Source organism: Moschus berezovskii, chromosome 4 (genome assembly GCF_049115385.1).
Source record: "Moschus berezovskii isolate FMDL1 chromosome 4, NW_MosBer_1.0, whole genome shotgun sequence".
NCBI lineage: Eukaryota > Metazoa > Chordata > Mammalia > Artiodactyla > Moschidae > Moschus > Moschus berezovskii.
The window spans coordinates 22,524,035-22,540,541 of NC_142463.1; the positions used below are offsets into that span (position 1 = coordinate 22,524,035).

Sequence of the window (16,507 nt, forward strand, 5' to 3'; positions counted from 1 at the left end):
ATTCTGGGAAAGGAGAAAGTAGTAGGGTCCTGTGTGTTGGGAGACAGGCTTCCCAGGTGACGCTAGTGGTAAGGAGCCCACCTTCCAGTGCAGGAGACAGGAGAGACACGGGTTCAATCCCCGGGTCAGGAAGATTCCCTTGAGGAGGGCATGGCAACCCACTCCAGTATTCTTGCCTGGAGAATTCCATGGACAGAGGAGCCTGATGGCCTACGGCCCATAAGGTCTCAAAGAGTTGGACATGACTGAGGCAACTTAGCACTCACTCATGTGTGTTGGAAGGGGAGGGGGCTGGTCTCCATCTCACCCTCCACCCACCAACCATTCATCCAACAGACTTTTATGACACACTTGCTGTGACCAGCCTCAGAGCAGACCCTAAGAACACAGAAGTGAATCATTTGACCCACTGCCCCAGATGAGACCAGGTTTGGCCCTAGGGTGGGATGCAGGTTTGAGATCTGGGAATACGGTGGAGGCTCTCCCAGGTTCCAGTTAGGGAGACTCCTCGAGAGGCCAGTCCCTGCTGGGAGTTGGCCCCTCCTCCAAGCTGGACCTCAGTCTCCCCACTGTTCAATGTAGGCAGAGTGGTGGTGGCCCCTGTACCCTCCCAGCCCGAGTCCTGCCTGCAGCCCCACACCCGTGGGCACTTCGCGCCTCTCCTGCTCACCATTCACCCCAGAACCTGAGGGGAAATTCTTGCACTATCACTCTAATTGCCTGTGATGGATGGTGACAAGAGGGAAGCTGGGAGGTCAGCATGTTGACAGCCCCAGGGAGATCTAGGGAGCAAGCACAGGGGAATGGAGGGAGGGAGGCTGGGACTGCACAGTAGCTGGATGGGGGAGTGGGGCGGTGAACTGGGTAGCACCCCTGCCAGCCAGGCCTATACACCTCTGGGCTGGCTTCAAGATGCCCAGGAAGTCCCCCACCGAACAGTCTCCTTCTCGGTGACCTGCCACAGTCCCTGACATCCCACCTCTGGGTCACTGTGAACCACAGGTCTGGGAACGACAGTCTTTGATGGAATCCCCCACACTCACGCTGGGGCCCTGGGTGGGCCCCTTACACATGGACACTCTGGGTGTCTCTGTGGACAGGGAGGGACTGGGCTGCACCCACAGGCTCCCCTGGCTACCACGTTCACGGGGAAGGCGTTTGTTTGACTCCAGAGACCCTTATGAAGTTGTGCTCTCCCTCCCTCCTCCTCTTCTCTCTTACTCATTGCATTTATCTGACAAACAGTGAGTGCATATCCAGAGCAGGATGGTGCTGAACAGGTAGGGACCTGTTCAAGGCACTCACGGTCTTGAGAATCAAGGTCTTTTGATCCAGGGTATGCATGATGCTAAGGGAAGCACAGGAGGTGGTGAGGGCACTCAGCAGGCCTCTAATTCAAACTGGGGCCAGGGTAGACTTCCTGGAGGAGGCATCGTTAGCTGAGGGATGGGATCAGAGTTAGCTAGGTGAGGATGAGAGTGGGGCGGCGGCGGGATGCTCTAGGCAGGGGTAAGGGCGTGTGCAAAGACTAGGTCAGTGAGGCGCATCTGGCCCAGTGAGCCCAGTGTTAGAGAGGGTGGAACGCACAGGATTCTGCCAAGGCTGTGAGTCTCCCGTACGTGATCCCAAGCAAGCGGCTGCTGCCTGCCTCAGTTTCCCGGTATGTCAGATGGGCCTGGATCCCTGTGGCTGCCTTCTCAGGGAGGCCATAATGAAGTCCTAAGAGGCAGGAGAAGTGAACATCCTTTGGAAAAGCCCAGCGTGCACCTTGGAGCAAGGGACTGAGCCAGTCCTGGGCTGGGGCCACCGAGTCGTCCCCACCCTTGCCTGTCCCCAAGCGTGATTGGGCTGGAGGGGCACCGGGTGTGGCAGCCTCCAGCACATAGTCTGCAGGAGCTCCCTACCCACAGCTCTTGGAATGCAGTCCTGGCAGCAAAGGTCTTTCCTTCCCTGTGTCCATGGAGACCCTTTTAAAGACAGGGGCCTCTGGGCCCAGCAGTGGTCCACACAGAAGGCGTCAAGACCACAGGGCAAACAGGGCGCCCCAGGCCGCACTGGAGCAGATGGCCGTGTGGCCGCTCTGAAAGGAGCATTCCTGGAGCTGGCGGAGGGGGCATGCAGAGGGGCCCAAGCCTTACGGGACACTGGGTCCTGAGCACTGCCTGGCAACATTTCAGTGTCTGGTCTGCATCCTGTCTGCTCCCTCAACCTCAGCAGTTCCAGACCCTTACTGTGCATGGTAAGACCCCAAACAGAAGACTTCAGATACTTCAAGAAGCAGGAAGCAATCAGCAATGATTTTTGTTTTCAAATTCCTATAAGACTTACGGGCCTTCATCTCCTTCCCTCCAGGGCGGGGGGTGTCTGCCCTCTGCAAGGGGCAGCTCCTGCAGCAGGCCCCCCTCCTATGGGGTTCCTGTTCTAGGACTGTCCCGCAGAAGCCCTCACTCCTGACCCCGGGTTCCCATTGCCACTCCCTTCCTAGCCCTCTTTGAAGCTTGGTGTCACAGGACGCCACAGCACTGTTCTGTCCTGTTTTCTTCATAGTTCTCACTGCTCCCTCTCTGTCCCTTTAGTGGGTTCCTCTTTTCCTTGCCTGATAAATGTGGGTGCCCCTGTGAACCCCGGCCACAGCCTTCTTTTCTTCTCACTCTATTCACAATCCAGGGAATGTGAATCCATCCATTCATATGGTTTCAGTGAGCACAGTGCTGTCACTGAACTGTCACTGCCCACAGCTGCTATTCAGGACCCGCTGCCCTAGCCCAGACCCATTTGTCCAGTGGCCTCCTGAGCATCTCCCACCCAACATCCCCCAGAGCCCCACCCTCCCCTGCTGGGTGTGTCTCAGCTGAGCTCCGCTACCCTTGTCAGATGGACCCATCTTCACTTTTCCTTCTCTGCTCATCCTCATCCCATCAGTCACCAGAGTTCCCCAAATCCCTCTGAACCGTACTCGACCCTGGCCCAGGTCACCACCAACTTCTGCCAGAATCACTGCATGTAGCATCCTCCCCACTCTCTCCAGTTCACTCTCTTCACCATGGCGAGAATGAGCTCCCCACACCTCAGAGCTGCCTCTGTCAGAACGAGTTCCCAACAAGCCACCGGCGTGGAGACCAAGAGCTCTGAGAAGGCAAGGGACCATGCCCGATCTATCTTTGTCCCCAAGGCTAAGATCAAATCTGGCACATGGTGGTGGCATCATGAATGTTTGCTGAATGAATGAATAACAGGATCTGTTAGTCCATGTCCTTTCCATGATCTCATCTTATCCCCAGGAGACCTGAGCTCGAGGATCCTCTCCCCTTGTAGCCCTGGCCTGACCCCTTGGTGATGCTCCCTGCAGATTCCATCAATCCTGGGAGCTTGGCCCTCAGAACAGCCCCAGTCAGGGCCCGGGGCACGCTGTCCCAGGGCTTGGCAGACAGGGTTTGGGCTTGCCTCCAAAGTCACAAATCCTGAAAAAGGCACCACACCCATCCTGGAACCTGCAGGGAAGGTGTGGAAAGTTTCCAAAGGGGCCCCTCGGTGTCGGAACTTAGCCTGCTCAGCTTGCCCAGGCTCCCGGGGTCTCCTGGCCACCGCTCAGCAGCTCCTTCCAGCACTGACAGCTGCTCTCTGGCCAGCTCTCTGCAGGAAGGCACAGCCCATTTCATTTACTGAGGCTGCGTGAACCAGGAGAGGAGGGCGGACAGGGGGTGGGGCACGCAGAGCCCCTGAGAGAGAGTGAGGGAGAGGGACACACAGAGAGAGGCAGAGAGAGGAGAAACGCTCGAGACAGGGAAGCGGGAGAGCGCCGGAACACAAGGAGCCAGAGCGATGAGGTGACGGGGCTGGGATGCAGGCCGCGGCTGAGACCCAGAGACAACCGTAGGGAGGGAAGGAAACGCAGAGATGCCGTGACAGCAAGAAAGAGACACAGAAGGAGAGAAGGGAGAAGGAGATGAGAGGACAAGGAGAATCCAGCAATGAAAACAAAGGGCATGAAGGAGAGCCTGACACACTGAGAGCATCAGGGAAGGCTTCCTGGAGGAAGAGCCCTGGAAGGGGAGGATTCAAACAGACATATGGGCTTGGGCAGGAGGGACAGGCAAGAGGAGGAACAAGGGCCTGGAGGAGGATTATAGGTTTGACAAATGGTGGACTGGTTTGGTGCTTATATCCCCTGACCCCATAAGCCAGAGCATCACCTAAAAGACATCATATACAGTCAGGGAAGGGGTCTGGCTCTGAGCAGGCAGGGCCCCACAATGTTTTAGTGCAGAGACAAAGTTTCCCCTTCTTCCAGGCATAAGCAGGCCTATGCCAGGGCACAAAGCTCAGTGAGCAGAGCATATTAGGCTGGGTCTAGTCCCTATCCTGGGCTTCTCTGGTGGTTCAGTGGCAAAGAACCCTCCTGCCAGTGAAGGGGAGACTCGGGTTTGATCCCTGGGTCAGGGAGATCCCCTGGAGAAGGAACTGGCAACTCACTCTAGCATTCTTGCCTGGAAAAGTCCCAGGGACAGAGGAGCCTGGTAGGCTATAGCCCATGGGGTTGCAAAGAGTGGGACAAGACTTAGTGACTAAACAACAAGTCCCTACCCATCAGCTGGGCACAATCTGACAGCTCCCATTAATCCTCTGAGACAAAAGACAGGGTAGGACAGAGCCAATAATCCTGTCCTGAGGTTAGGACAGACCACCTGGCTCAACAGTCAACCAGCTGTGTGGTCTCAGACAGCTTCCTTCCCTTCTCCAAGTCTTAGTTTCCCTGCGAAGGAATCTCCCACCTTCATGATTCTATCGTGTGATGACCTGAATGTAACCTCCTCCTCAGAGAGTCTCTTGGGCCACAATAATTTTCAAACATTAATTCATTTCATCCTTGCAGCAGCCTTTCCAGGTACCCCCAGTTTACAGATGAGGGAACTGGACCTCAGCGTGGGGACGAGGCCTACTCAAGGTCACACAGCTGGCAAAGGCAAAGCTTGGACTTCCATCCAGAAGTCGCTGCACGGCCAGTACACCCACTCTGAAGTGCCGGTTGCTACGAGGGATCCCGAGCTCATGTTCTGGGGGCAGGGCATCATCAGAAACATGTGTCCCTTGCTGGGATCACCAGATCGGAGAGGAAAGCGTGTGAGTGTTCAGTGCAAAGAATACTCCAATTAACAGGGTAATTTTAAGACAGTGTTGGGGGGCCCGGCGGAGGAGAGGAGGGGGAACCAGATGTTCCCACAAAGGCTCCAGAGTAACATGGGCTCCCCTCGGCCAGCACACATGTTTTCTCTCCAGTGAGTCTAACGGGTTTGCAGTTTTCTCTTCCTAGAAGAGGGAGTCCAAGCCCATATTTATGTTCTGTCTGAAATTAATGCAAGGGGAACTTTTAAGTGCTAATCTTGCTGCCAGGATCAGTTGCTGGGTATCAAGCAATGGCAGTGTTTGTTTTCCTGAGGAAGTGTGGCAGGAGGGTTAGACGGATGAACCTGGGGGTGGACAGACAATGAGGGATACCCTGGGGCTTCGACTCTCCCAAGGAGGGTCCACTTGGGAAACCGGCAGCACTGAGCTTTCTTTCTCCAGCTCTGCTGGCCAGGCAGGGCTGGACTGGGGCCTTGTCAGTTCTGTGAGGATGGAGGTGGCGTCTCCCTGCACCCAGTTTTGTGCCAGGAGCTGAGGCACACGGTCCCCACCCTGGAGGACATCACAGTGCAGAGGGGAGACGGGTGCACAAACAATCATAGGACAGAGCGAGCCAGGCGGCGGTGGAGGGGTGCCAGGGGCTACGGGGCTGAAGAGGAAGGGACAGGATGCAGCCTAGGGGAGGGGTCAGCTTCCTCCTTGGGCCCCACTCTTGTCCCATGGTGAGGATGCAAGCCCGGGGTTTTCTGATGAACCTGCACCCTAAGGGCCTGAAGCCACAGGGTTTCCTCCACCAGCCTTCACTGGGTCTTCCTACATGTCAGGCCCGTGCTGGACTGGGGGACCCTGAGGTAGGTCCGATGTTCTTGCCTTCCCCTCCTGGGGTCTGACACCGTTCCAGATCCAGGCAGACTGTGCAGAGAGAGGGGAAATCAGCAGGAGGCGCTGTGGAGAGAGCTGTGGAGACGGATCCTGTGACGGGTTCTGTGAACTGCAGGAGGCAGTGCCCAGCACAGGGCTCCCTGCGTCATGGTTACTGCTCTTTTCAACATCCAGAGGCTCCTTTCCTAGAATGGGAGTGCCCAGCACCCCAAAGGAGCAACCTGTTGGCCAACACGTGGGCAGGGACACTTCCCGAGCTTCACTGTCCCTTGGAGCTGAGACTGGCAATGGGGGTCTCTCTCCAGGGTCCCAGCTGGGTCCTCAGGGGCCACCGAGCACTCCTGCCCTTGGATAGCCCTGCTCTCCCCTGGAGGGAGTCCTGTTCCTGGGGGCCTCTGGGCTTTGAAATAATACTGATGAGGCAAGAGTTCATGTGTGCTGAGTGATGGCACTGTACCATGTTTTGAGATGCCAGGCTCCTCTTAGATGGACTCTGAGGGTTGAGAGAAGCCAAGTACCGGGTCTGTCCAGGCTCCTTCCTATGAGGAGAGGCCCTGGGCTCCTCGTGCAGGCAGTCTGAGTCTGAAGCCCAGACACTCTCTTCTCTCCCTGCCTTCTCCACATATCCAGCAGGAGTGCTGAGCCTGAAGCTGACATTTGGACCCCCTGGCTCACAGACAGAGCTCCAGCCTAGTCCAGAGTGCAGGGTTGGCTCCAGTTAGGGACAAGCTAGCAGATGGGATGTTCAAACTGGCTGGATGCTCTAGGCTGAAACAGGAAGGGTGACTCTGGCCAAGGACTGCAGCCCAGAGCAAGCATGCCGGCTGCCAGATGTGTATATGGTGGGGCGGCAGGGCCCTTTGAAACACCGTCGGAAATTCTGAAACACTTCTGGAGGCTGTGTGGCCTCATGTTCCAACATGGAGTATGGCAGGTGATCGGCGTTTGCCCAGGAGAAGAGAAAAGTGGCTGGGCGTGTGCTGTTTGCTGGGCCCCTTGTTTCTAAGGTTCCCAGGGCCCTGCGTGAGCTCTGTGTGCTCTTCTGTGCTTGGCTATGAGCGCTGAGGGGTTTTGTTCAAAAGGCAGCTGAGTGGACAACCAGTGGGGGAAGGAGGTGGGTATGGGCCTTGCCCTGAAGACTGTGGGGATGAACTGGAAGAGGACCTGGAAGGCAGCTGAAACTGCATCAGTTCTCACCTCCTCTAGGAAGCCTTCTCTGACTTACCTTCCTTCTTAGAAGAGTAGATGACAAATGTGCTCAGCATGAACAGAGCTGTGTTAGGAAATCCTGTGGGACTGGGGGAATCCCAACGAGGAGGTCCAGGCAGGAGAGGGGAGGCATTCTCAGGCGAATAGAGTAGCAGCTAAATGACTTTTTGGTGGAGACTGCCTGTCAGGAAGAATGGCCTAGTCATTGTTGACCACTGGTTCACTTGGTTCTAAGATTCTTGCTCTACTTATCTGTACCTCAGTTTATCCACCCACCAGAGGAATAATCATTTCGTCTCCCTCCCAGAGGCACTGAGGAGACGAGAGCCACATGAACTGACAGATATGGGTGTTCTTCAAGCAGGATGGTGCCCACCCTCCAAGGAGCAACGGCTGCTGTTATACATTTTTAAACGTTACTGGTGTTCAGTGTGGTGGGTTTCTGTCTCTCCCTTCCTCAAGCCCAAGTCGTCATCATGAATCAACCTCTGTGTCTCGGCCCCATCGGTGTGTTTCTGGTTATGGGTCTGCTTCAGCTGGGGTGTGAGAGAGGCTGGCCTGGCCTGGAGGCTGGGTGTGTGGGTGCTCAGGGTAACAGGTACAGCACCTCTGTCTCTGGTGTTCCCACAACCTGGCTTTAGACTCTTCAAATCCTGCTTTAGATTTGAAGAAGCAGATTAGAGATTTGAAGAAGCAGAAGCTCGGACTTCTGCTTCCTGTGGTAGGGGATAGGTGGCAACAGTTCCACGTGGAGGGATTTCCAGGCCCTGGAGGGCTCTTAGCTCCATCCTCCTTCCAAAGAATTCAAGAGTGATTGACGAAAAGTCTGTGAGAGGGTTAGAATGTTACGATGATGGATATCAGAACCACATAATCTTAGAACAACAGGCTGTTAGGGTCCAAAGAATTTGGAAAATCAGAAGTTAGAATTATATTCAGATTGTTGCATGCTAGGGTTATAGGATATATGATAACCACTAGCTGTCAGAATTAAAAATGAATAGGCCCTGCAGGTTAACTAGTCTACCCTTGAGTTTGGCTCGTGTCTCCAGCCCAGCTCTGCCAGCCAGGCCCCACATTATGCACTCTGCTCCAGATTCTATCTTAAGAAAAGGTGGGTGAGGGGGAAAAACAATACAGTTACCAACTTTCCATTTTGCTGAGGAAGGCCTTTGAAAGCCCCGCTTGTCTCATATCACCATCATTTTTTTTTTAAAGCAAAAGATGTTTATGTTCAAACACAGTAGAATGAAGATGATTTCAGAATATAAGATAAGGTTATAAACTGAATGTTTCATTAATAAAAAATTCACCACCTGTACTTATTTTTCTCAGTTATGTGGAGACCAGAGGAAATCCAGGGGCACACTTGGCTCTTGGAGGACCCTCAGGCTCACCCTGCCAAACTGCGGGGTCTGGCATTCGGGAATCAGCCCTTCTCCCCCCAACCCCAGGCCAATACACCCTTCCAAGGCAGGAGCCTGGATCCTTTCAGAACATCAGGGGCTGCACCCTGGCCACAGCCACCTCACAGGGAGGCGGGGCTTCCATCTGGGCCTGGTTAGAGTTGTCACACATGTCCACACCCTTACTGCCCCAGAACCTGCTGAATAACCTCCAGAAGAGGTCAAACAGCGCCTGGATACAGAAACATCACAGATACCAAGGACAGTACTCTTCTATGGGATGTGCCAGATAGAAAGACACTTTCCCACAATATTGTCAACTTTTCTGGAAGTACAGAAAGGGCACCATGTCTGGGTGGTGGCGGGGTGGTGGTGGGGAAGGTGGGGAATGGCCTGGAAGAAGACCCAAGAGGCCAGGATTCAGGTTGAAGGTCTGCCTGCCTGTGGCCTTGAGGAAGCCATTCATCCTCCCTGGGTCTTATTTCTACCTGCAAAATGAGTATAATAGCTCCCATCTCTTGGGATTATTGTAAAGAGCAGGGGTGATGCAATCTAAGAGCCTGGAACAATGGGGCTGGCCCTCAGTAGAGCCTTTCGGATAAGGGTCCATCCACCGCAGTAGAGAGCCTAATGCTGCCACCTGGAGCAAGTCTAGCACAGACCAGTGAGGCAGGTGTGTCACCCCCATTCTACAGATGAGAGACTGAGGTCTTGGAGGCGAAATGGCTTTCCCAGGTTCTCCGAATTATCAGGGATGAAGCCTGGCTTCATCACTGCTTTTTATCAGGCAGACTAACTCCAAAGCTTTCACCCTCTGCATCAACCCCCGCCCCTGAAGAGCAGACCAGAAGAGAGACCAGTTGGCCTACAGCACTGGGAATCCCAGTCTGTGCTTCTGGACTCCCAGGAAGGGGTTCTGGAGTAGGGCTGGACTGGGGAAGATAGGTGCTGATGGACCAGGCAGCTGGAGACTCTTTCTCTCCCTCACCCAGCGAGTCTGAGGCTGGCCTCTGAGGCTGGTCTGCTGCAGAATGGCAGACCCTCAGGCTGTAGAGTGATAGAACCAGCAAGGCTGGGCTGGGGATGGCTGGGAGTCTTATAATTGTTTCTGTATCCTAAGCTATATCCTAGGGACATCCAAGAAACTGGATTGAGAAAACTTTGCATGAGCAGACACCTGTTGGGGGATAGAGAAGCATATTTCCAGGGGTACAGACCCTTCCTCCCTCAGGGGTCCTGTACCTCCTTTGAGGGCTGGACAGGGCATGGGCCGCGAGTCAGGCTGACTCAGGTCCCCAGCACCTGGGGGTCGGGGAAGGCCCGAAATGGAACAGGCACCCAGAGGGGGCCAAGGAGCGGGCGGACCTGCAGGTGGCAGACCACTGAGGAGCGCTCAGCCTGTCCCTGCATGTACATCCTCAGCCTGCCAAAGCACGTGGGACTCAGGAGCTACATGGACAGAAGGACACAGTGAGGCAGGCATGGATTTTTGTCACCAGTGTTGTGTAGGATGGGTCCCATGCCGACACACTGAGTGTCACAGGTCTACTCAGCTGGCTCCCTGCCTGCCTGTGAGAACAGAGCCCCTGACCACAGCTCCAGGACCAGGCACTCGTCCTGGCTCTACCCCCAACTCGCCATGAGTTCCACCCACGTCCTGGCCTCTGTGGAACTCAGCTTGCCATGGCTGCGATGAGATGGGCAAGCTCGAGCTGGAGGCTGAGTCCAGATTTGAAATTCTTAGGATAGGATAAACGGGCAGCACTGAACAGGCCTTCTGCTCCAGGTATGGCTGAGCCAGAAGTGGCAAGATTGGCCCGCAACCCGGGCCTGCTGCTACAGGGAAGAGGGTCTCTGAGAGTCAGGGTGGCGCTCCCGTTGCCCTGGCTTTACTGCTGGCCTGGGCCCAGGCTCTCCAGGCCCAGGAGATCAGGACTGGAGGATCTGGTCGACATTCGTCCATCTATTCCTCCCTGAACTCACGCAGTCCTCCATATATTCATCGAGCTTGAAACCTGTTAGGTGCTACTGAACACACAGGGATGATTAAGTGGAGTCTGCCCTCCCAGAGTTCAAGGCACGGGTGGGAGACAGACCCAGCACCGCTCACCCTCTCCACTGTGGGAAGCAGAGGACCAGGAGGCTGGAGCTGATGGGGCTGACTGGGCCAGGACAGTGGCAGGGAGGATGGACAGAGTAGACAGGTGTGAGGTCTTTTGGGTGGTCTGTCAAAAGAACTGACCAGGAATCAGCTAGACTTCAGAGGCAGGGAAGAAACTGGAGGTGGGCAGGAGGCTTGCATGCTGGCCTGAGCCTGAGTGGACACTTGTGCCCTGTGGGCTTGGGGTTTCAGTGTCAGGGGCTGCCCAGGCCATTGTGATTTTTCAGCTCTAGGCTCTCCTGTTTCTACACTCACAGAAAGGAGCTTCTGTTAGCCACCTCCAGCCCATGGGTGCCTGGTCCCGAGCCTGGGGGGAAGGTGGGGCAGGTGGAGCATGCAGAATGCTGGTCCCTAACTGGCCTTCCTCAATGACTGAGATCTCTAGGGGCTTCTCTTAGGCCAGGGGAGGAGCCTGGGGGCTATCTGAGCTCCTAGTGGCTCCTCTTTCATGGTCAGCTGTGGGCCTTTCTAGCCCAGGGACTCTGCCTATATGCCCATGGGGGGAGGGCTGGGATGGTGAGTGAGGGAGGGGTGTGTTGGGGAGCACTTCCTTTCCAGTACGGTCGCCAAAGCTGTGCCAGGTCCCCAGCAGGTGTCCTGTTTGAATAGCTCCTGGAATCACAGATAGCCCAAGTGAGTCCTGGCTCTCTCTACTTAGATGAGTAAACTGTGGTTGCCCAAGTTGGGGGCAGAGGCCACATCAGGTCATGGCACAGCCTCAATATGAGCCCAGAAGTCTCTGTCCAGTAGTAGGTGTGGCCCTAAAGAGGCCATCACAGAAGTCCTGTGTTTCTGAGGCCCTCCCGTTTGCCTCTCCTGTGCTGAGGGCTGCAGGGAGGGAAGACAGGTGCAGACACATGAACCCTGGCTCTTGCCCTTTAGCTATTTGGGGTTGAATGAGTGAGGATGGGGAAGACTTCCAATAATGAGTCAGGATGTTCATATAAGCCCCTCTGTGTTAGACAGACTGCTTGGCTTGATCCAACAGCCTGCTGTAGGCAGACGGCATGCGGGTATTCAGCCAGGGTAGGGAGGGGAGAGAGGGCAGCCAACCACCTCGTTTAATTCTCACGAAACAGGAGGTGAATTCATTCAGCCCAAACTGCCAGTAACATGAATAAGAAGAAATAACGTTTATCTTGTAGCTCTGAAGCAAAAGCTGACAAGGAGGTAAATGTGGTATCTTGGTCCCAACGTGGACAGCACTGTCCTCAGCAGAGACAGCCATGGAAAAGAAAGAAATAAAGAATGAGAGAGAAGAAGCAGGAGACAGAGAAGAGAGGAACAGGGAGAGAGATGCTGAGCAGGTCCCACACCTGAGAATCTGGTGATGATAAAATTTGCATTCATTGTCATCATCATAATGATGCTGATAATTGTGGCTCCATGGTACTGATATTTATGACTATTCTACAAGGTGTGCATGTGTGCTAAGTTGCTTCAGTCATGTCTGAGTCTTTGTGATTCCAGGGACTGTAGCCCATCAGGCTACTCTGTTCATGGGCGTTTCCAGGCAAGAATACCGCAGTGGATTGCCATTCCCTTTTCCAGGGGATCTTCCTGACCCAGGGATTGAACCTGCATCTCCTGCATTGGCAGGCAGGTTCTTCACCACTAGAGTCATCTGGGAAGGTAGGTCTTTTCACTTCATCACATAATTAGTGCCATCACTGCCCATTCATAGAAGAGAGACTTGAGCCTCTGAGAAGTCCTGGGGCCTGCTGAGGCCATGCCACCCAGAGGGGGCTGGGATCTGAAGCCAGGGCTGTGGGATGCCAGAGCAGCCCTCTCCTCACTGGGCCACGTGGCCCTCACCATCTTGGCCTTTGCTCTGCAGGGTGGGCCCAAGACTGGGCTGGACACTGGGAGCTGGCCTCAGTTCTGGCCTTTCAACATGGCCTCCAGGGGCATAAAGGGGCCACAGAAGTCGCCTGCTCTTGGCAGCAGTCACTGCCCTTGCCCATGGGAACTGTTACAACAGAACCCTAGACCAGAGAGGTAGAGGACTTGCTTTGGATCCCAGCTCGGCTGAATACTAGGTGGCTTTTCCTGCTCTTTCTGGGCCTCAACTTTTCCCTTTATAGAGAGACCAGCAAATTTCTCAACCCTGAAGGATTCTGCAGACAATCCCTTCCCCACTCTGGCCCAAACCTGCTCCGAAGGCAAAGAAGCAGATCTTGTCTTCGTTCTCCTGCAGAAGCGTCATGACCCTCTTCCCCATGCGCTCATTCCTCTTGTAGATGAGCTCCTGGCGGAAGTAGCTGTCAATCTCCTGGGCCGTGACCTGCTCATGCGGCGGGAGGGTGGTGTTGATAAAGTTGGGCAGCTGTAAAGGCAAGACAGAGGCTGCCTTCAGTTCTTTCTGGAGCAAGGGGGGCTTCTAATAAGCACACACGGCCCAGTGTGGGGCCAGGTTGAAGTGAAAAGTAAACTGCTAGTCTCTTTAACTCGTGTCCGACTCTTTGAGACCCCATGGACTGTAGCCCGCCAGGCTCCTCTGTCCATGGAATTCTCCAGGCAAGAATACTGGAGTGGGTTGCCATGCCCTTCTCCAGGAGATCTTCCTGACCCAGGGATAGAACCTGGATCTCCTGCTTTGCAGGCAGATTCTTTACTGCCTGGGCTACTTACCTTTATTAAGGTAATTGATGTTTTTCATCAATTGCAAGATGCTTTGAGATGACTGTTGTTATCCCAGTTTTATGAAAAAAGGAAGAAAAGCGAAAGGTCCAGAGACAGGTGGAGAGTCACACAGCTAACTGAATAGCAGAACCAGGCTGGGAGCCCCAGATGCTGCCCTCACTCAACTTATCACTCCTGCATCTCTGCCTTGTTGAACTTCAGCTTCCAGACACTGAGGTCCTGGGAGGCTCTCCCTGTGGCACCGACCCTGTCACTGGCACGAACGGCGAATCTGGTTCAGCAAGCAGGTGTAGCGGGTCAGCTGAGCTGCCTACCTGGTATAACAGAAAGGCTGACCTGGGCTTTGGCACTGTTCTGATGCTGTGCGACTTTGGCCAAGTTACTAAATTTTCTGAGTCCCAGTTTCCTCATTTACAAGGTGGGACTGATGCTACTGTGGCAGATTGCATGACAAGATGGGTGCTGTTGTGGACACTTTTAGCCCATCCCCCTCCAAAGAGGTTAGAGGAGGGGTCATAGCCTTTGGTTTTCCCAGTGTATGAGCATTAGTTGACCACTTTCCATTGCCACCACTATCTTCCCATCCCCAGCTCTGCCACTTCCCAGGGTGTAACCCAAACCCTCCATCCCTTCTTGAAAACTTCAGCTCCAGGACCAAGGCCTCCTCCCATAATGACGGCTTGTTCAACAGTCTGGCTGGAACTATCCATGTTTCCTGGCTCTCAGTCCCACGTCCACACACAGCCACATGGTCCAAGGCCAGCATCTCTGACATGTTCCTGAACGAGGCACAGAACTCCCCGAGTTCAGGGACAGCATGTGTGTCATTTCTAGGTCCTCAACGCCCGGCACAAAGTCGGTGACCAGCACAGGTTTCTGGAGCCTCGAATATAAAGATGTGCCATCCCTCCCCACTTCCACTGCTGCCTCTCTAGCCTGGATGGTGGATCCAGTGCTCCAGTACTGTGTCCTTCAGCATGTGGGTGGGGCAGGAGAGGAAGCCATGGACCGAGGAACCTGAGGCCATGAATCAGAATGAAACCTCCCTCTTCCCCACAACCCACTGGTGTCACTCTAAGCTTCAAGCCCTTGCTCAAAGACTGTCTTCCACCTGGAGTCCACCCTTTCATCACTCTGTCTCCACCAACCCAGGCCCAAAGCACAGGACCCAAGGCCTAGATGACTGGTGGACTAGCCAGATGGAGAGTGTGGCATGGGAAGACTAATTTCCTGGAGGTTTTAGCCCAGCCACATGGCTTCTAGAGTCACTGATGAGTTTTCAACCCTTTGTCTGAGGAAAATGGTGGTATCCGTGGGGGCTGAACCCAGAAGGACTCAGGGGAGGCTGGGACCTCTGCCTCTGCTGTCTGCTGGCCAAGGATGAGCACATTCCCGAAGAGAGAGGGGAGGGTCTTCTCCTCCAGAAAGGCCCAGTATGCTGTTCTGGGAGGAACAAGACAATGACGTGACTGGTGTTCCCTACACTTGAGCAGTGCACAACCCGGTGAGCTGGATGCAGCAGCCTCCGAGTGCCCCATCAGGGCCAGCACAGAGTTGGTGCTTGGGGATTGTTTGGTAAATGGATACAGGAAGGAACAGAGTTCTTACTCCCTCCCCTAATCATGGAAGAGATGCTTGGTGGCCCTGACAAACTGGGCCACGCCTGGACTTGATGCCACAATAGGAAACTGCAGACTTCTGAGTGGGGCTGGAGCACGAGAAAGACTGACTCAGAGGGGTTATTTCTGGAAACATGGCTCTCACAGGCTCCTCTCCATTCCTTGTGTATGGAAGAGAATGTGGGACAGTGTTACACCAAACAATAAACATTTTTTCAATGGGTGAATACACGGATGAATGAATAGGCTTGCAGGCAATAGCTCTGGAGAAAGTGAATGGGAGTCCTGAGGTCAGACAGCCGGGTCAGCTCGGGCTGGAATCCCTCTTTTGCCATTTACCAGTTGGGTGGCTACTGTAACTTATAAGTTACATGGCCTCTCCGAGACTCAGTTTCCAAATTGGTCACATGAGCGCTATATACATTGTCATGGTAGAAAGGAAATCTTGACTAAGCATCAGTACAACTAGCTTATCACAGCACGTGGTAGAAAGGAAATCTTGACTAAGCATCAGTACAACTAACTCAGAGGATGCAGCTGGTTCCCTCATCTTTCCCCTCTGATGGCAGAGGCTACAGCAAAGGGTGGCCTTGCACAGAGATGGTGATGACAGAAAGATGGCCTTCAGGATCATCGGAGAGCACGAAGGCAGCATTCTGCTTCCCTTCCCCTCTTCCAAGGGTCCAGGCATATGCCTTCTTCCTGGGACCTGTGATGTGTCCAGCCCTCTCTCCTTGGCTCCCTAAACATGAGTGTGCATCTGTGGAAGCTGACTCTCTATCCTTTCTTTATGGAGATTTTCTTTTTCAAAAAGAACAAGAACCAGAAAATCCAATGTCAAAGTTGTGAAAAGGCTGGGTTAGCCATTCGGTTCTCTGAGCTGCCCAGCAGCTGGCTGATATTCTCTGAGTGTTTCATGCTAATGGGCCCTGGCTCCATGCCAAGGATGAGGCCTGGCTGGATGGAAGCAAATTAATGATGTCATTAGGTTTGTTGGGAGCCTTAAATCTCTTGCGACAAGTTCAAGTGCGGGACGTAAGAAAAAATTTTAAAGAGGATATGCCAGGTCCCCAGGGCCCTTGAATGATGGAGCCAAGATGAGTGATGAGTAGATGGGCCTGGCAGAACTGGAACAGGGTTGTGAGACTCCCCTGACTCTCAGCTAGGACTGGGTGGTTTAGAGGTCATGTGCTCAGGTCTGCTAATGGCACAACCTCATCCCTTCGCTTTACCTTGTCCATCCAATAGACACCTTCTAAGAACTTCCATGGGTCCCGCCCTCGGTCCACTTAGGAGGCCACAGAGAAACCTCAAACTGGGTCTGCTGCCCTGGATGAGGCTCATGGCCAGTGGGGGGATCAGAAGATTGGGGGATGTGTGCTTTCAGAGGATGGTGAGTGATGTGGGAGCATGGACGAGGCCCCAGTAGGGTGGCCACATGTCTTGTTTTGCCCAGGACAATC

General features: G+C 54.2%; 1 protein-coding gene across 1 annotated transcript in view; it reads right to left on the reverse strand.

Annotated features, from left to right (window-relative positions):
• Positions 1-16,507, reverse strand: part of TRABD2B (TraB domain containing 2B) — a 221,553-nt gene that overhangs the window by 19,116 nt on the left and 185,930 nt on the right. The window contains exon 4 of the mRNA XM_055402309.2: positions 12,934-13,108. Within this exon, the coding sequence (XP_055258284.2) occupies positions 12,934-13,108 (175 nt within the window). The remainder of the gene's footprint in view (positions 1-12,933; positions 13,109-16,507) is intronic.